A 21,507-nucleotide genomic window follows, 5' to 3' on the forward strand; every position below is an offset into this window, starting at 1 on the left:
TATGCTGTCACTGTGAATTTTAGACTTTTAATATAAGTGGAATTTCTTCTCTGAGGAACCATCTAACATTAAATGTGAAGACGAGTTTTCTGCTAATGTGATGCACGCACTGTATTTTCTACGAGCTGTATGTCGCTTTGGAGAAAAGCATCTGCTAAACGAATACACACATGCGCACGTTGTCCGAAACCGCTTGTCATGAGCGGCTTCGCGGTGAGCCGGAGCCTAGCCCGGCAACACGGGGCACAAGGCTGGAGGGGGAGGGGACGCACCCAGGACGGGACGCCAGTCTGCCGCAGGGCACCCCAAGCGGGACAAAAACCCCAGACCCACCAGAGAGCGGGACCCGGCCAAACCCGCCGCACCACCGCGCCCCCCGCTAATTGAATACATGCAAACGTTTGACAAAATCACCCTAAAGATGCTTTAAAAGGTATCGCTGCAAGCAGACATGTCTTATAAAGGCTTCTAGTCTGCAACTGGTATGGTGTGCTTACGAGAAGGCAATAAATTCGGTAATTATGAAGGTGAGAAACTTAGAGTAGGCCTTTGTGCTTTTGCTAGGAAACTAAACTGAAGTGCTATGTACGACTATGGCGCAGTCAAAATGCAACTTCCTGTAGAGAGGGGCCTAAGAACTGTGCTGTAGGTTCAATTTGTCGCTCTTACATCATTCGCTTCTGCATGTCTAGAAGTGAACTTGAGGGTTTTGGGATCACATACAGGAAACTGCACAAACTGATAAGACAGTCAAGAAAACGTATGTTTAACTCGACATTCAGTGTTTTATAGTAGTTTGAGCAAAAGGACGGTATTTTTCTGTAATTTACTCTTGTACTGGTTTTCGCCAGGACGCATGGTGAGTCTGCGGGCTCCTCTAAACTCCTGGACATGGCTGGTCTTTCCGGATTAAAGATGCTGGCACTGTTTTTCGGCTTGGTCTTCTTGGTCCAGTGTAAGTATCTGCCTGATAAAGACCATTGCGTGTATCGCTCGTGGTTGTTTCGGGTGGGCAAGGGACGTATGTTACAATGATGCCGTAATGCTTTCCCAGTGACAAAGTGACTTTTAACGTCAGTGGGCGAAAATATGTGTAGTTTTGGTACTCTTAAGTGAAATGTGATTGCCGTTCAAGTGGACCTTTTCGAGGAACATTCATTTTTTTTCTTAAATTGTGAGCAGCTTGAAAGCGTAGGTAAAATCGTAATTTTTTTTGATTACTTAAATGTTAATTATCGTTTATTGACAGCCAAGTGTGAAGATTTTTTGGAAGTCTTTTCTTAATATGTATCGCGATTATAATTTAGCCTTTATTTCTGCATGTGCTCTGAAAATACAGTTTAGAATGATACACCAGAATCAGGTGGTTTTTCAAGGTCAGCGAGCTTATACTTAAGCTGTGCTTTCAGCTTGAAAGAAATAAATTGTTGAAGTATGCAACCTTTAAAAGACTTTACAGAAAATTGCTTTTATGAAAAGGAAAATTGTTCATATGATAGCTGAGTCACAGGGTTTGGGGTAAGGAATTACTATGTTAAACATCTTATTTTTAATATCTTGCTCTTTGCAACTTTCACAACAGTTCCTCTTTCGCGATGCTTTTATTTGTAGCATTTACAGTTTGGATTTGAGACAAAGGGCAAAAACAGAAGGACACGGTAAACTGCATGGCGAGACTTTTTTAAAGGAGCTCAGTCCAAAAATGAGCAGAACCATCTTCTTTGAATTATTAGCTACTCCTGAACGATGGCGCTGAAGTTATTGCCGAAATACGGTATCGTTTCTAAATGTGCTTGTGTTCCGTTCACTTGGCAGATGAGGAGCCGTCTGAGATTAGTGTGCTCTCTGGGTGTGTCCACCCGTTTTTACTTTCTCCGAAAACAAATATCAACCCTCAGTAATCACTGCTGAAAGTGCAGATCGTAGTCCCACACAACACTAAATCTCACCTTATCACGTGTTACCTAAAACTTACACAAAGGTTTAGTTCTTGATTTTTAACAGCATCATTAATTTCTTAACAAATTATAGTGACATTATTGCAGAATCTTCAGTCATGTGAAGACGGCAATAGTCTATTTGAACTCAGCTTTTTTTTTAATGGCCTATGGTCCTGTTATGTCAGACCCCTGGGTCACTATGGATACAGTCTGACATGAGGTGTTCTTGACGGCTCCTCTTTCTCTCTCCTGTACTCTACTTCCTGAATTGAATCTGACTTTGTGCTGCCCTTTATGGGATTAATATTTATTTATAAATATTCATACCGATTACTAATACTGATTACTAGTGGTCTTTAAAAATAATATTGGACTGTGTCTGTATTCAACATTATTCATTATTGAGGACATTACAATGAGTGAGAAATCATAATGCAATTTTTAAAAAATGTTATTTTAATGTGGAAAGGGATACAGATTAATTTAAAAGTTACATTTAAATGTATATTCCATTCTCTCATGCATAATACACCTAAGACAGCTGCCGTATTTTTAACTTTTGCCCGTAGCTGTGAACTGAACTACAGTAAAACATGGTATGAGGCGAACAATAATAACTGAGCTTGACAGTACTCTTTAAGGCAACATATTTAAAATATTTTTGCTAGAAATGTGAATAAAGGGCACTGTGCACTTGTAATTAAACTTGAGAAACGTATTAATCACTTTCCACTTGGCTGCTGTACGTGTCACTAGCAAAGGCCTGGAGTTCAGACCACTTCCTAATTGCATTTTGAGACAAACCTACGCCTAGTTTCTCGTCAGAATCAGCTCACAAAAAAGGCAAACGAGAAAAAAGAGAGAAAGGGGAAGCTCTGAAATGAAGAAGTTAACAGTTCTCAAAAGGCCTCCGCAACAGCCAGTGTCTGCAGTCTGAAAGAGAACATCTGACTTCCTTCTCATTACTTTTTAAAAATATGTGTAAATATTCATGTTTAGTAAAAGATGGCAAGAAAAAAGTATCAAGCACATTGACAGTGTATCTCATTCTATGTACAGTTATGTACATTTCCTTTCTTTTGGCTTTGTCCAGAGACAAAGGGATGAAAGTGTGGCTCAGAAGAGAATAAGATGATGGAAAATATGTATTAAAATGGACTTGATGAAGAGCTACAAAAATAGACCACGTGACAGGAAAGCCAATTTAAACACATCGTTACAGTGTGACAATTAATGTCCCATGAGCTCTGATGTACCATCTTCATTTCTTGAAATATTTCAAGAAAAAAGTTTACACTTATCTATGTGGCAGATGCTTTAATACTGAGCTGTGCGCAACTGAGAGTTCACAAAAATGCATTCCGCAAGAAAGATCTTTAGATAGAGAGATGATTGTTGACGCACAGCTTGTTTGTTTCATGCCACCATTTTCGTGGTACACATTTGATCTAGTAGCTGCCTTTAGAAGTGCCATTCAAGTCGTGAATATGTAAACAATATTAGCAGACTGTGTTGGACAAAGCTGATTGGGGAGAAATGGGTCAGACAGATGAAATCTTGGATTATGTTGATATGGATTCAGCAGTTCTGAGGGACAGAGAGAACTCTCTGAGAACGAATGGGCTTTCAGTTTAAGACTCCTTGTGAGTTGGACCACCAAGCACCTAAAAATGGCAGAGTGCGGCAATGTTGCTGTGATGAGAGACCAGAGAGGTATTGTAGGTGGTGGGGAGCAGTTTTTTTGACCGTCTTGTAGCCAAAACCAGAGTCTTGCTACAGGCAGCTACGGAAAACCAATGCAGAAAAATGTGATTGCGACATTTAAAAAAACACACGCTAATATATGTAATATATGTCAGGTATGTGATTATATTTAACGCACACACACACACACATTTTCAGAACCGCTTGACCCATATGGGGTCACGGGGAACCGGAGCCTACCTGGCAACACATCGTTCATATCTTCAGTAACTGCTCATCCAGTTAGCCTCTCCTTTGACGCATGTGGTGTATGACAGGATATATCATGGATGGACATCATAGAGTACTCACACAATACGGGTTTTTCCCACCCCTTTTAGCGTCTAATTATAATGCATGGTGCCGTATGCAAATGATCAACTAAAATAAATTAAGATCTTGACCGAAGTACTCAGAAGACACTCATACCGTAACTAGGAGAACAGACAAGTGTCCAAGTTCAAACCTCTGCAGATGTGAGGAGACAACACACATACTACTGTACACGACTATATAAGTAGCACGTGGTAAAGACGCGCTCCTTTAGTGTCAAGATGCTCTAGCTGTGCCAGGTAATAGACTTAACTAATATTGCTGGCAACATTAATACATGAATGAAAACGATCAGCTTCCTTAATAAAAGAAAGGCTTCACATTTTTTAGCATCATTACATAGACAGCAGGCTGTTCTAGATAGCTATTTAGCGAATACTTTTTTACGTTCAGTGGTCACTTCGAGTACTTTAGCTAGCTGGGCAGACCCAGTGTGACACACATGTAAAGGATCATGAAGCAGGAGTCGATATGGTTATGCAGTGTGCTGTTTTGTAATAAAACAAAGATGGTAATCGTCGTTAAATTTAACTGAAGGAGATCTGCGTTTTTGGATAGCTACCTGTTTTAGGGGTGCGGTGGCGCAGTGGGTTGGACCGCAGTCCTGCTCTCCGGTGGGTCTGGGGTTCAAGTCCCGCTTGGGGTGCCTTGTGGCGGACTGGCGTCCCGTCCTGGGTGTGTCCCCTTCCCTCTCTGGCCTTACGCCCTGTGTTGCCGGGTAGGCTCCGGTTCCCCGTGACCCCGTAAGGGACAAGCGGTTCTGAAAATGTGTGTGTGTGTGTGTGTGTACCTGTTTTAGTATAAATCTGTTGTATACATTTACTGCAGGAGTAAACTAAACAGTAATTAATTCTGATAAATTTGTTGCTGATTTAAATTAGGTTTGTAGCTATTGAAAAGATTATCTTATTCAGATTGGAAATACTGTATCATATCTCCCCAAACAGGTAACGTTTATAGAAACGCTTGTAACAAACAAATAATTTAAGAGGCCTCCTTTGTTCAGTTAAAAAAATTTAGTTGTAAGTTTAGTATTTTACATTTTCCCTGTTCTTGAGATCTGAACATTCCAGCTGCCAACTTGAATGATCATTATAGACCCTTTCTCATCCCAGCCATCACTTCTTTCAGGCCCTTCCTTCTGAAGAGCAGTAGTACTTTTCTCACGAAGCAGCGTCTTGTATTGACCTCCAATGGGCACATTTACTCCATACACTAAACCCTAAAAGGCCATTATGGTATCACTGCTGGAATTCAGCTCCTGTCATTAAAACTCTGTGTTAGTAATATAACATATATAATGAAGTTATGCATAAAGTTATATATTTATTGTTATGCATTTATAGAATTACATGATGTCACCCATCACACTTTTTTTGCAACTAATAGTGGTGCTGTCACGACTTCTTATATTGCTCAGATATTGATATAAACATTCTTTTAAATATTTATGTGTAGTGATTCATTTACATAATGCTTTTCTCCAAAGCAGCTTATAGTGTTAATCGACCTACAATTATTTTCTCATTTATACAGCTACGTAATTTTTACTGTAGCAATTTCAGGGCAAGTACCTTGCTCAAGGGCGCTACAGCTGGAGGTGATATTTGACCCTGTAACCTTTGGGTGCATAGGCAGCAGCTCTAACCAGTACACTACTCATAATATTTGCTGCATGTTAAGTGTCTGAAAGAGGAAACATACTTGGCAATTAAAGTGTTATCTATCTGTCTTTGCCATCTTAGTTGTAGAAGTAGATAGTCGCTGTTGTACAAGAACTTTAGATCCTTGAGGACTGCTGTGGGATATGCATATGAGATATGCATGCAATTGGTCTATTTTTTAATGTTCTGCCTTGATATGGGGATATAAAAATCAGTTTTTTACTGTTATCCAAAATGTATTTTATTTGTCTGTTCACAAGTTTTGACTGCTGCTGTAACTGGGTGGGCAGCTGAACTCATCTTTGCACAAAGCATGCATGTAGCAAGCTTGCCATTGAGAACGGTGTAAAACCACATCCTGGCATTATTTATTGTTCCACAGGTCTAATATATGTATGCAACCGTTTGTCAGCTTGCATATCTACTGCTCTTCGTTATGCATAGAAGAAAACATATATTATCTGTGTCAGTTCAGTATTTTCGAATTTTATATATTTCTGCATTTCAGCGCTGCCTGTATCTTCTTTGTACGTTATTGCATAGGGTAAAATAGGGGAAAAATACTACATGTAATATACAGGGACCCATCATACTTGTGCATACTGGGGAATTCAGTTGATGCCTCTGCTTTACAGACTTGGAACATGAACTTGAAAGATTCTAATATACCTTAAAAATTCAAACTGAATTATTTTCATTGTTTTTAATACAATTCAAAATACTATTGAAAAATGCACAGGTGTTCCATAAATAAATCACTAGACTGCCAATCAGAGCAAAGCAGGGACCCGGGAATGGACCCAATCACAGGCTCGTTTATTGCTAAGGTTCTTGGGACAAGGCAGTACTCGTAGTCAGGGACAGTCGTGGTGAATCCGAGGCGCAGACGTTGTACTTGGGGAAAGGTCGAGGACGTGGTCGATGAGGACATTGCGAGGGTCAATGCCGTAGGAGATAAGAAGAAGGGCGAGGGAACTAGGAGGGAGGTAGACAGGGGACAGTAGACAGGGCGCTGTGGAAGAGCCATGACCACAGGAGGACCGGTTGTCTCAAAGAGATTCCATGATTGGGAAGGCACTGGGGATGGTTTTTATAGCTGAATGCTCCGATTGCCGTCAGGTGCTTCATCGTAGTCAGGTGCTGCTGGCTGAGGTGCGGGCACGGTCGTGACATAGACATTCCCTTTTCTGACAAAATTTTGTGCTTAGCTTTACTGCTGCAAAAGAATCTGACAGAAACTGGTGTTTTTTTTTTTAAATCTGGGTTTTACACTGGAGCTAAGACCATGTGTCTTTCTCAATGTACTACAGATGTAGCAGGAAGTGGCTCTTGAAGGAGCTTCCTTCAGGTTACAAGGCCATGTCCTTAACGCATAAGCCACCTGCTGCTTCTGGTGCATCTTTCATCACAAACTGCTCAACTGTTTTTAACCTCTGGGCTTATAAAACCAGACTGACAATTCATATAATTTTAGTTACTTTAATTATTTGTGATTTATTTTATTTTTATAGTATCCAGATGTTCTGGTACCATCAAGCTTTACTGTTACCGGATGTAACAGGGGTGTGCAGAAGCTAAATGAACAAGTTGATTTTTAAGAACAGCTTTCTTTATATCTTGAGCAAATTAGTATTTGCACAAAATAGCAGGTATATTTGATTAAATTTCTTAGCGGGACTGTCAAGACGTGAAGGATATCTGTGTACTGATTTCCTCTTAAAGCTTCATTTTTTAATCTGAAATGCTTTTCACAATATTTTTACTGTTCTTCTGTGAATCACCGTAATGGTGCTGCAACAATGCTCAATATAATGATTCTTAGGTAAAGAAACAAGTTTTTTTGTAGAAGCATTACGGTTATTATCCTGTGCCTCGGCGTAGACCTTGCAAAAGTGAAACCAAGTAAAATGCTTCAGTAAACCATGCCACATATTCAATACTCAGGAAGTTGTGGTTTAAAGTGTTGAAATAGCAGACTTCAGCTATACAGTTTGCTGCTATGGCAACCAGGTTATGCCATTTAGAGAACCTAAAGTTGCTAACCACTGTTATCAACACCTTTTTCCTTTTAGCATGGCTCTGATGAAATCAAGAGAAATAAGAAGTTTGTTTGAAATATCCAAAAAGATGCAACAACTGTTTATAGGCTGTTTATTGCAGCGTGTGACTCATATGAGGTACCAAAATGTTCACAGAAAAAAAAACAAAAAACAAGTAAAACCTGCTTTTCACTTGTAACCAAATAATCAACAAAACACACACACACACACACACACACACACACACACACACACACACACACACTGGCTGAAACCGCTTGTCTCAAGGGGGGTTGCGGCAGACCGGAGCCTAACCCGGCAACACTGGACTCAAAGCTGGAGGGGGGGGGCACACCCGGGACGGGATGCCAGTCTGCTGCAAGACACCTCAAGCAGCGCTCGAACCCCACACCTCCCAGAGAGCAGGACCCGACCAAACCTCCTACGCCACTGCGCCCCCCTTCAACAAAACACCGTCAGACAATTATGCTTCACTTCCTTCCCATAATCTGTTCAAATAGCAACAGATATAAAATACTTAAATGTCATTGCTCAAGACCCTGTAAAAGTTCACTGCAGTTAACCTCACTGATAATCTACTGTAGTAAAACCAAACAGTTTTCTTTTGTACTTTAGTACCAGTACAGCATTGAATTAATGTGTAATTGTGATTATAGACCTCAACCCTAATATTGCTTAATTCAGAGGTTTTTCTTTTTACAACAAAGCTAAGTAACAAAAATTGTGGAAATGTAAAGATAATTGATATTGTTTACCAGAGGCCTTTTTCAGGAGTTTATGTTAGTTTATGGTAACGTAATGTACAGTACCACTCAAAAGTCAGTATGCAGTTGCTCTTTTCTTTATACGTTTTTGTTAAATACTTGAGAAAAGCAGAACTGTCACCATATCTTGGATTAGTACAATAAATTTAATAATACTTAGAAGAAACTTAATATAGAGCTTAATGTGCCACATTTAGGAAAAACAGATAAATATTAGCATTAAAAATAGTTTCTGCTGTGACACATCTACAAACTGTGATAGGTGTACAATTTTGAAGATTTTGGAATGAAACCTTAAAAAATGAAATTCGTCTTCCGTCAGTTGACAGGGTGCTACAAAAGCTTGCAATGTGGCTTGCAACTATGAACAATATGGCATTTTAAAGACGCTTTAGAAAGAGATTCTTTTTTACTTCCATGTATTTCAGAATATATTGGAAGATATTCTTTCCAAACTCAGTATTTTGTTAACTCTAACCAGTCACTGCAGTTGTAGTACCAAACAACAATTATTAGAGATTGAAACATAAGTGTAACAAGGGCAGGGATATCCCCTTCCCAGACACTCAAGCAAGCTTAATGCCCTCCCCAGGACTATGAATTCATATTATAATAGTATAATCCAATACTACAATTGTATTACAATATTTACAGTTCCTATTGGTAATGTTTTACCCTTCACAAAACACACAACTGCCTTTAAGAAACTTGAAAGCACACGTTTATGAATCTGTTTCACAAGACTTAGTTCCTGCAATAATCATGACAACAGTGATGTTTTTATTATTTTTTTCTCATGATTTAATTTAAAAACACAAGTCTGTTGTGATACTAAATGAAAAGGTGTTTTTAAAACTAAACTCAGCCAGTATTTCATTTTAATGTGGCTTTTTAAAAATGTGTCATAAAATATGAAGAGAAAGTTGTGTCCTGTCACTACAGGAAAAAAACAAGAACCATAACGCTCTACAGGAGGCTCTACTGCTTCAAAATTATCTCTCTGCCAGATTTTTAAACTCAACTAGAGGGATACAGTGACTTTTCATTTAACAATCTTATTCTTATTTTGTAGCAAATGACAGTACAACCTCACCTCCAAGCACCAGTCCATCTTCTCATACATCCATGCAAGCCAGCACCGATACCACCAAAGGTAATGTCCTCTTTACACTGAGAGGAATTTCAAGGACACAGACAAGAGAGTAAGGTGTAGGTCAAGTACGTTTTTCCTCATTTTGGCTTGGACTTGAACTCTTCAACAACTGTGTTCGCGAGTGGGCATTTCAACCTTCAGTGATTCAGTTTCTCCAGTTTCAACCGTTACCTGCAGACCTGGTAAAAAACTATGATTGAAAGCTCCGTCTTTCGCATTTCATTGTTATTGTTCAAAGAGATTGAGTCAGTTTAGGAAGTTGCCAGATGTTTAAACCCAAATAGAAGGATGCAGTGACTTCTGATGAAGTCTGAGAATAAACTACAGCTAAAAGGAAAAACTGTGAGAGGAGTATAATTCACCATGAGATACATTGGTCTTGATGCCTCAATCACTAGTTTTGGACAAGCAACCATTTTTTCTCCCATGCTCCGTAACCTTTCGTAATGTGTATTTAATCCTTTAATTCTTATTTTGTAGCAAATGACAGTGTAGGCTCACCCACAAGCATCAGCTCACCTCCTCTTACATCCACGCAAACCAACATCAGTGCCACCAAAGGTAATGTCCTCTTTACACTTGGAGGAATTTCAAGGACACAGACAAGAAAGTAAGGTGTAGGTCAAATACGTTTTTCCTCATTTTGGCTTGGACTTGAACTCTTCAACAACTGTGCTCGCAAGTGGGCATTTCAACCTTCAGTGATTCAGTTTTCTCTAGTTTCAACCGTTACCTGCAGACCTGGTAAAAAAACTATGATTGAAAGCTCCGTCTTTCACATTTCATTGTTATTGTTCAAAGAGATTGAGTCAGTTTAGGAAGTTACCAGATGTTTAAACCCAAATAGAAGGATGCAGTGACTTTTGATGAAGTCTCAGAATAAACTACAGCTAAAAGGAAAAACTGAGAGAAGTATAACTCACCATGAGATACATTGGTCTTGATGCCTCAATCATTAGTTTTGGACAAACAACCTTTTTTTTCTCCCATGTTCTGTAACCCTTCAAAATGTATATTTAATCCTTTAATTCTTATTTTGTAGCAAATCACAGTGTAGGCTCACCTCCAAGCATCAGCTCACCTCCTCTTACATCCACGCAAACCAACATCAGTGCCACCAAAGGTAATGTCCTCTTTACACTTGGAGGAATTTCAAGGACACAGACAAGAGAGTAAGGTGTAGGTCAAGTACGTTTTTCCTCATTTTGGCTTGGACTTGAACTCTTCAACAACTGTGCTCGCAAGTGGGCATTTCAACCTTCAGTGATTCAGTTTCTCTAGTTTCAACCGCTACCTGCAGACCTGGTAAAAAAACTATGATTGAAAGCTCCGTCTTTCACATTTCATTGTTATTGTTCAAAGAGATTGAGTCAGTTTAGGAAGTTACCAGATGTTTAAACCCAAATAGAAGGATGCAGTGACTTTTGATGAAGTCTCAGAATAAACTACAGCTAAAAGGAAAAACTGAGAGAAGTATAACTCACCATGAGATACATTGGTCTTGATGCCTCAATCATTAGTTTTGGACAAACAACCTTTTTTTTCTCCCATGTTCTGTAACCCTTCAAAATGTATATTTAATCCTTTAATTCTTATTTTGTAGCAAATCACAGTGTAGGCTCACCTCCAAGCATCAGCTCACCTCCTCTTACATCCACGCAAACCAACATCAGTGCCACCAAAGGTAATGTCCTCTTTACACTTGGAGGAATTTCAAGGACACAGACAAGAGAGTAAGGTGTAGGTCAAGTACGTTTTTCCTCATTTTGGCTTGGACTTGAACTCTTCAACAACTGTGCTCGCAAGTGGGCATTTCAACCTTCAGTGATTCAGTTTCTCTAGTTTCAACCGCTACCTGCAGACCTGGTAAAAAAACTATGATTGAAAGCTCCGTCTTTCACATTTCATTGTTATTGTTCAAAGATACTGAGTCAGTTTAGGAAGTTGCCAGATGTTTAAACCCAAATAGAAGGATGCAGTGACTTTTGATGAAGTCTCAGAATAAACTACAATTAAAAGGAAAAACTGTGAGAGGAGTATAATTCACCATGAGATACATTGGTCTTGATGCCTCAATCATTAGTTTTGGACAAACAACCTTTTTTTTCTCCCATGTTCTGTCACCCTTCAAAATGTATATTTAATCCTTTAATTCTTATTTTGTAGCAAATGACAGTACAACCTCACCTCCAAGCATCAGCTCACCTCCTCTTACATCCACGCAAACCAACAGCATCATTACCACCAAAGGTAATATCCTCTTTACACTGAGAGGAGTTTCAAGGACACAGACAAGACAGTAAGGTCTAATTCGAGTATTTTTTTCCTTTTTTCTGCTCAGACTTTTCAACGCTGTTTTGGATTTTCCTTTCTTCATTCACCAGATACTTTTCTCCAAAGGCATCCAACTCAGCGTAGACAGAAGTGCATTTCTCCAACTTACAAATATACACACACAGACATGGACAGATTATCAAAGTGCAATTAGTACAATCAGTTAGTCAGGTACCACTGTTTTCGCCTACATACATTACTTGTGTAGCTGCCTGTAGAGTTACTGGCTAGTCTTTGATTTTGAACAGATGATATAGTGCAAGTTTGTGAAAGAGAGGAGATAAGAGGGCCTGAAAGAGATGTTTCTTGAGATCCTTCAGAATGTTGAGAGGGATCCAGTACCTCTGAGTGAAAGAGGGAGCTCATTCCACCACACTGTAGTTAGAACTGAGTAACTTCAAGGTTTCATCTGTTGAAGGTTTCAGTCCCAACATTTCAGATTTAAACCTTCATCATTTCAGTTTCTTCCAGCTATAACCATTACCTTCAGACCTGGACAGTAGAGGCTGCAGAAAAACAATGGTTAAAAGCTCTGTCTTCCACATTCTACTTGTCTTGTTCAAATTGATTGAATCAGTTTGGAAAATTACCTGATATTTAAACTCAAATACAGGGATGCAGTGACTTTTGCTGTAGAGAGATACAGTGATAAACTAACTTAAGGGTAAACTGTGTGAGAACTGTAATTTTGCATTAAATACATTAAACTTCTTTGACCCAGACTTCCTAAGCATTAGTTTTAAACAGACAGCCATTCTTTCTTAAACTGTATGTTCCTTAACTCTTCATACAACATTCTTTTCAACAAAGTGTATTTAACATTATTATTCTTATATGCAGGCTCACCTACAAACACCAGCTCAGTTTCTTCTACACCCACGCAAACCACCATCAGTGCTACCGAAGGTAATGTCCTCTTTACACAGGGGTAAGGAGTTCCAGTGACAATAACTAGACACTAATGTCTAGGTCAAGTAAGAAGTAGGTTGTAAGTTATGTCTTCAACATGCTGATGGTTGTGTTCAAACAGATTTCATCAGTTTGGAAAATTACTCAATAGCCAAACCCAGGTCTGGAGGGCAAATTGTGTGCTGGGAAACTCTAGAAAGATGAATAAGAGCACACTTGAAAACGTTATATGCCTTAAACAATACATCTTTGTGTTGTTTTTCTGTGTTCCTGGAAAAAAGTTTTTTTTTCTTTATGCTTGAAAAGATTCGTCTTCTACTAACTAATGTCAATAAATGTTTGTATTTAAGCACACCATGTATATTGTGCCATATGGAAACCATTCTTGTCCTCTTGTTCTTGAAAGAAGTGTGTGTTTGTATGTATGCATGAATAGCCATCATTTCCTCTTCCACGCTCCACGGCTCTTATTCGCAGAACACTCACTGACCAGGTTTGTTCATCCACAGCCACCTCCTCAGTCACCTCACCTCCACCCACCAATACAACCTCCTTTCTCCAGGGCTCAAGCTCCAGTGCTGAGAAAGGTAACGCTTCAGTGTGTATTGTGTGTCAGCATGTGTATCGTTACATTGTGTTGTGGTGCACATTGAAAAGCCAACCTGATCTCATGACAGTGGTATGACTCATTGTTCATTGATAAGATTATGCTGTTTGGGTTTTCCTTGTGTGATCAGACTAACAAAAGCTCAAACTGAGATAGCTGAGTGATCTCAGCAACATCCACAGCCTTCCGACTGTGTGACAAGCCATTCTCCAAACACCCTTTCTCCATGCTCCAATGGTCTTGCTCTCACAGCATTCACTGACTTGGATTGTCCTTCCACAGTCAACTCTACATCAAGCGCCTCACCTACACCCTTCACTACAACTCCCTCTGCTGTGGCCAGCAATGACAGTACTGCAGGTAAACTGCAAAATTTGAGCCCTCGCCTACAAACAGCACAACTTCTCCACTCAACACAGTGAATGAATCAGCTCACTGATCGAGCAAAAGATTCAGTAATGAAGACACAGCATGAAGGGGTAAAAACAATGTATAGTACTTGATGATAAGTTCAGAAACACTAGTTTGAAAATCAAATCACATCTTATTTCTTTGGCTATTCTGACCACAGAGCATGAAGCTTGAGGTCCTGTGAGCTATTCATCAAATGTTTTGTGTGCTTTGCTTTCATTGAACTGAAGTGAATAATGCCAATGCATTAAGTTGTAATACTGTCACATGTTACTGTTTGTGTGAACCTGATACGAATTATGTTCCCCTGCTCTGGATTTGAACAATATTCTTAATTTCCAGGACGGAATGTCTCTGATCAGTCTTCCAGCCCCTCAGCCACAGACTCCTCTAACCTTTCAAGCATCACACCCACTCAGAATCAAACCTCACCTCCACGCACTGCAGAAAACACCACTGCAACTACCACTGCCACAACTATAGGTTGGCAACCTTTCTCAGGGTGGGGTGTGCTGCCATCCCGCACAAGGAAAACAGGGTTCATGCGTTTTCACTGGGTCCCAGCAGTCAGTTGATAAAATAATTTTACCCAGAAGGAAACTATAATAATCACTAGTAACAAGTCATTGATTAACTATTGACTTGTCTGCTGGGACACAATGAAATCTCACAGGCAACAGAACCCTGGAAGGGTATGACTGAAGCACCTTAATTTCTATTATCTGATGTCTGTGTTTTCATTTCTCTCTTTGCTAATTGATTTTATTGATCCCTTTCCTCCAGTCACGACAACAGAGGACTGTGGTGAGTTCAAATTTGAAGTTTTGAGAATGTAAATAAATGAAATATTTACCTTTTATTGCTCTGCCATATGCCACTTATGACTGTGTCAGTTATTAATCTTAATTGATGAGATTCATTTCTAAATTAAATAGATTTTCTTATGAAGCTGATGAAACTATATATATATATTTTTTTTTGAAACGCAGGCAGTTTTACAATTTCGAAAGTCCGGGGTGGCATGACAATAAACGTATCTGGAACGGCCGACACTGTGTTTTTTGTGGATGATGAAGGAAGACGATATGAAATAAATTTATACCATAACAACATAACCGAACTGGAGCCCTGGAAAACATACCAAAATATAACAGTTTTAAAGAAGTCTTGCAAGCTTAAAGGAGACAGTAATTTTACAACAGGAGAAATTGGTAAGTATAAGGCACTGTTTGGCGTTGTAAACATCAGTGTTTTGGGACACGGAGGGTTCTGCCTCAACTAGAAATCCAGCTCACTGCCAGCTGTCAACCATCATAATCAGCGTTTCCAGCCAGGCTTGTGTTCCAGCTTTTCTTTCCACAGGCATGTCAATGTAATAAAGAAGAATTTATTTGTGTCCAGTACTTACAATGACATTCCCTGGTCTTTCTCATAAAACAGACAGCTCTGGTCTTGCAAGTGTTTCGTCTCTTGCACACGTGTGTGAGGGCCGTTCGCTACCTATTGCCATTACATCCTATTACATCCTATTACATTCTGCATTCTCCACTCCCCCAAAACGTCTTTCTTTTCAGTCACTTTGTAACCCCTCCACACCATGAAAGAGAAAAGAAACTTTCTTTGCAGATCTAGCTGTCGAGCAGAGCATGCGATCATCTGTTGTATGAGCACAGTGTGTTTATCCCTTCGTTTTTTCCAGGTTCAGATGAAATAACGTTTCATGCTACAAAAATGACTTTATGTTATAAATCGGACTGGAATATCAGTGCAGCAAAAGTTTTCATCAATAGTGAGCCAGAACCACGAAACCTGTCGACAAAGTGTGTACAACTTAAGAAGGAAGAATCTTGTCAAAACGTGAACGTTACCTTCCAGTTCAAGAACGGAAATGTTTCTGAATCAGTTTCCAAAGTCTACAGTACCGGACCAAGTATGTTACTCTGTCTTTTTCAACTTTTTCTATCACCTCTTTTAATTTTATTACTTCAGTTCAAAATGATGGTCTAATGTGTAATAACAGAACTATCCAAAACTCATAATTATTCAACAGTAATGTAAATACGAACATGTGTATGCGTTCAGATTACAATATTGTTTTATTAGATATACCTTAAACAACCATTAGTAGTAATATATATGAATACTGCTGGGGACCCAACTTAAATAAGCTTTTTTTAACTTCTAAATTGACCAGTTCATGTATTATTTTCATTGGTTTCATTATGTACACTGTAAAAATACTTATTGAAATGTTGTGCTTTACCAGTTCTTGACTCCGTTGATATTCGACACAACCAAAATGTGCCAAACGGAATAGAATGGAAAAATCGGCCAGAAAATTGTCAAAATGACAGTATCCATTACAACTGCATAGGTAAAAGGCGAAACAACTCACCCTCTTTCATATACAATCTATAAGGCATTCTTCCTGTGACTGATTAAATACAAGTGTTTCCAAACACTTTCACTTCAATATGTTGTCGCACATGTAAAATGCTGTAAATACTGAAATCCAGTAAATGAACACAAAGTGTTTCGGTAAGCAATGCTGGCTGCAGACTCAGTGTTAAATGTTTTTTTTTAAACCCCCAAGATGAGGCAACTAAAAACAACGTCAGTATTGACGATCTGTATCCTGGTGAATTCAACTGCACTGGAACAGTGTTTGATGGAAGCAAAAAGCCAGTTAACTCAGGAACAGTAAAGCTCTCCCTTAAGTGCGGTAAGTCAGCGTGAAGCTCAACTGCAGAATTCTTCTTGCAATCAAATAATGAGAAAGATCACTTTTCATTTCTTCCTCTGAATGACTTTCTGTTTAACTCTGATCTAACTGCAGGAAATCTTATTGTAATAGTTTGTGACTACACTGTTCAAGAAACATGAATGCAATTATCCAGAATTAAGAAACAACATTGTCTTATAAATTAAATTGCAAAACAACTGTATGTGCAGCTATGATATTAACGCATATCTCATTTTTAGAATTCAACAACAGGATGGTTTCCATATCCAACACGAGTGAATCTACAATCATCTTTTCTTGGTCTAATGATATTAAGTGCACCCATCCTCTGTTACAGAGTAACAGAAGATTCCAAAGTTCTTGCAATTCAACTAATGGTCAGTAAGCTTTTCCAAGCACTAATTTAAAAAGAAAGTAGATGCTGTGATTGTGTTTGCATGTGATCCAGAATGAAGGATCAAGCAGGTACCTTTAAGGAGAACTTGTCTTTTCAAAGAATAGTCATAAATATGAATTTTGCAACAGTGAATTTTCACTCTACTTTAACTGTTTTGTTGATTTCCTATAAATCTAAGTCATCCTAATCAACATTTAACCCTCTTGTGTCTGAAAATACCTCTACAAGGAATTGCACCACATAGGCAGCAGTAATTAATACAATAAAATCAGCACGGTCTGTAGGTGATGTGCTTAGCCAAGGCACACTAAAAATTAGAGACAGCCAAATATATGAATATTAATTTTTTGCTTTTTAATTTTCCAGGGTCAAACTGTAAAGTCTCATTTGGAAACAATCAATCAACATGTTCAAATCTAGAGCCATACACAACCTATACATGCACTGTCGGGCTTCTATATGTGAACAAAGTGAAAAATGTGACAGAAAATGTGACGCAAACTGTGCAAACACTGGCTGGGAGTGAGTATGGTTTTTTTCTGACTTTTTCCGTACAAGATAATGCAAAATTTAAAAGGCCAGCATGAAAAATCCACTTTCATACCATCTGAAGTTATGAGATAGATATAGGTCCTTTAAAAAGCATGTTGAACAATTCAGCAATTAAGAAAGCTAACAGTTTGACGTCATTGACTTTTTGTAATGCCGTAGTTGTCTTTCTACCATTATAAATGCAGCTCAAAACAATTATAGACAGATATGGTAGTTTAAGACAGGTGTGGCCAGCTGTGGGACAGAAGTGGACACAGGGGCAGGACAGATGCAACAGGACATTATTGTTCCCAGACAAAATAACTTTATCTTCATAGTCAAACAAAAAGAGTTATGCAAAAAGTAAAGTAAACCAGAAAACCAATGGGGAAAAAACCATTTTTCAGCAAACTTGCCAGTCACAATCCAGTTATTTGGATTCATACTGCTCTATTGCTTACCGTCTTTCCTTCCTCTCCAGTATTCTATCAAACTGCCTTATATATTCCTCTTCGTCGTCCTGGTCATCAGTACATTGATTTGGCAATGTTGAGGGGTGGGTGGGGTCGGAGGCTGAGGGTTGGGGTGTGCAGTGAAGAGATGTCCATTAAGTTAATTTAGGTTCATCCCTGCCAAATGCTCTGGCTTGACACTATTAGTTATAATGGTAAAGGAGATGCGTTGAGAACCGCTGAATACTGAGAATCTACTGTATGTATCTGGATTTTTACACTGATTTTTATTTTCCGTTACTTTAAAATATCACTGTGCCCCCTTCTTATCACACAAGGTGTTCATAATTATTTCCTTACCTGTTCTAGGACAGTGACACTAGCATAGCAATGCTTTTTCACTTTAAAAACATTGTTTTCTTTGCTTTCCACATTTCCAGCTCCAGATCCGGTTTCAAACATTCAACATGAGCTCCAAAGTAACAATGAAGTTAAAGTTAGATGGGACTTTGAAGGAAAACCAAAAGGCCCAAAAAAATTTTTCGCTGGAACAATAAAGTCATCTGGCACATTCGAAAATTTTAACACCACTGAAAATGAAGTTGAGTTCAAGAACCTTTATTATTTGACGTCATACACTGTGGAGGTATGTTTGTTCATCCAGTTTTCTTAAAATTTTGAAGTTTTTCATTGTAGGTGGTTTAAAGTATTTTCATTAAAATTGGCTTTATAATTATGATTATATGTGAAAATTTTATTGGATAAGTCACAGAATTTACTGTGCACATATAATTCTGTAAGTCTATGTAATTTTACAGCAAACCACTTAATGGGTACGTTTACATTTATTAAATTACCAGATGCTTCTACAAAGCGATGTACATCTCCAAGAACAATAAAAAATTGCATTACATCAACAGAAGGTTATTATCGTATATTTCAATGCATCCTTTCAGCGATTTAGAGTGAATAAAGACATTCACTGATAAACGATACACTTTGCAACATAAATTGCATTTTATAGGGCCTACTGCTGCACTTCTTGATTTGCACTGACTGCACAGCCTGTTATGGTTTATTCCTTATTTTATATATATGAATATCATTTTTGGCCATATATAGCCCTTAAAATAATGAAATGTCAAAAATTTGTCAGAAAACTTATCTTAACAATTCCCTAACTGATGTTGTTCCCTACAATGAGCCAGAGTTATTTTTTTCATTATTTTGCATGCTAATTTGTTCAGGTTCCAGAAATGATTTTGAGTCATTAGTTATTTTAACAGTTTTTTGTTGTCTAAACTGACCAAAATATGTTCATTCATGACAAGAATTACATAAACCGATCAATCTTTGGTAATTTGTCAAGAATTCTGAGAAAAAAAACAGCTTACACAAAGAATTAATAGAAAAAAGGTGAACTGGTTTAGGTAAATATGTATACTTTTTCTGAATTTGAACATCTGTAAATTATAAGCATTTTATAAAATGTTGTTTTCCAAAAATTATAAGACTAATCGATTTTTTTAAAACTTTGGACTTTAAAACACTACTTCTTATTAATAACAGAATAATTCCAACGTTTCAGATTTTTGTACATAATGGTATAAAGGCAAGTCAAACAACGATGGAGCACTTCAAGACTTCATGTAAGTTTTCTTTATTTTCTCACCATTTATTAATTTAAAAATAAATTAAGATCAGTTTTTAAATTTTGTTTAGTTTTTAGCTAAGGTGGTTACAATAGATCACTTTTGTATGACCAAATTTCTGTGATTATATCTTTGGTTTCAATTCTCTCCTCTGCTGCCCATTAAACAGCTGGTGGGAATAAGTGTAAATTACTTAAGAATTAAGGTAATGTATTTGCAATTTAACTAAACATTTTAATATTGATCATTTCTACAACTTTTAAGAAAAACCTACTTTGGAAATACAAAAATGTATTTTTTCTTTCTTATATTTCATATGTCACTTAGTTCAATATAACACTTTTTTCCTTTAATTTCAACAATTTTTTAAATTACAAGTCCATTTTGTTTTGCACTGTATTGTAACAGCTTTCCCAGCTTGTACATCTAATACATGAGAAAACAGTTAAATGTGATAAATCGGTATGATAAGGAGAATTGTACACTTCACTCTTCAGTTGGAAAGATGTCGCCAACTGGGCAGTAGGGTCCGAGTGTACACTATTTCCAATATATAGGCAAAGGTGGCAAAATAAACTACCATCTAATTAATTTTATTTATATACTAATTTTATTTGTACTTGTTTTACTTATATTACATTTAGTGTTACATTTGCTTAACTACAGATTTAAAGACGATACAAGCAGAATTTTTGATTTTTATTCCATCCTCCTAAATGCCATAACCCTGTTACTTTGCTTACATTTATTTAGCAGACGCTTTTCTCCAAAGCAACTTCCAATGAACTCTATGCAGGGTTATCAGCCACACACCTTATTCACCAAGGTGACTTACACTGCTAGATACACTACTTACAAAGGGTCACTCATCCATACATTCGTGGAACACACTCTCTCCGTGTCACTCACACACTATGGGTGAACCTGAACAGCATGTCTTTGGACTGTGAGAGGAAACCAGAGCACCCACAGGAAGCCCACACAGAGATGGGGAGAACATGCAAACTCTTTGTTTGTATGTGTAAATATATCCTCATGCATAAAAATTGTTATACATGAGAATATATTTGCACTGTTATTACCCAGAGCAGCAGCTACTGCAGTGGTTAAGGATATGGACACATAACCTGAAAGTTCACAGTTCAGGTCCCATTCCTTCCAGCTGCTGTGGTACCATTGAGCAAGGTGCTTATATTGAAATGTTAGGAAAAATATCATGCGACGTAACAGGGAACAGATTTTGTAAGCTACTTTCTGTAAACACCCTCAGATCAATCGTAATTGTAAAATATTTAGCATGTCTAGGATTCAACAGAAGTTATGAAAAGGTTGGACACGGGTTTTTTTTTAGCTGAATCTTAAATGATTTTTTGTCAAGTGAATATATGGTTTACATTTGAATTTCCGTGTAATTACAATTTAACTTTTCTCTTTCTTTTTATAGATAACAACAAAGCTTTGATTGGATTTCTTGCATTTTTTATTGTCCTTACATCTGTGGCCCTTATTTTTGTTCTATTCAAGATCTATCTGCTTCAAAAAAGAAACTCAAAGTAAGTTCTATAATGCACTATATTTTTTTAACTGCAGTCAGGTTATTTAAATTCACAGGCATATAGAATTTTGATATTCACAGTAGTTTTAATAAAGTTCAGTAGTCATATAAATTATAATTGCAGAATAAGTATATAAATTTTGCTTTCAATCAGAAACAAGTGGACAGTCAACAAGTGTACAGCCTTATTATTTGTATTTTCAAAACTCTAGTTATTTGGCCAACACTCTTATGCAGAAAGACTTTGACACAGTATTTG

General features: G+C 37.8%; 1 protein-coding gene across 9 annotated transcripts in view; it reads left to right on the forward strand.

Moving 5' to 3' along the window:
* The first annotated feature begins 650 nt into the window (after nucleotides 1-650).
* LOC108935383 (receptor-type tyrosine-protein phosphatase C-like) overlaps nucleotides 651-21,507 on the forward strand; it is a 29,511-nt gene continuing 8,654 nt past the window's right edge. Inside the window, exons 1-17 of one of the 9 annotated variants that reach the window (XM_029254675.1) lie at nucleotides 651-760; nucleotides 852-955; nucleotides 9,577-9,657; nucleotides 11,824-11,907; nucleotides 12,832-12,897; nucleotides 13,410-13,487; nucleotides 13,790-13,867; nucleotides 14,702-14,722; nucleotides 14,908-15,129; nucleotides 15,618-15,848; nucleotides 16,185-16,292; nucleotides 16,512-16,640; nucleotides 16,901-17,038; nucleotides 17,425-17,580; nucleotides 18,482-18,687; nucleotides 19,630-19,690; nucleotides 21,138-21,246. In XM_029254675.1, the coding sequence (XP_029110508.1) occupies nucleotides 892-955; nucleotides 9,577-9,657; nucleotides 11,824-11,907; nucleotides 12,832-12,897; nucleotides 13,410-13,487; nucleotides 13,790-13,867; nucleotides 14,702-14,722; nucleotides 14,908-15,129; nucleotides 15,618-15,848; nucleotides 16,185-16,292; nucleotides 16,512-16,640; nucleotides 16,901-17,038; nucleotides 17,425-17,580; nucleotides 18,482-18,687; nucleotides 19,630-19,690; nucleotides 21,138-21,246 (1,832 nt within the window). In that variant the 5' untranslated portion in view covers nucleotides 651-760; nucleotides 852-891. The other 8 variants (XM_029254676.1, XM_029254679.1, XM_029254680.1 and 5 more) reach the window with 8 other exon arrangements.

This window comes from Scleropages formosus, chromosome 9 (genome assembly GCF_900964775.1).
Source record: "Scleropages formosus chromosome 9, fSclFor1.1, whole genome shotgun sequence".
Lineage (NCBI taxonomy): Eukaryota > Metazoa > Chordata > Actinopteri > Osteoglossiformes > Osteoglossidae > Scleropages > Scleropages formosus.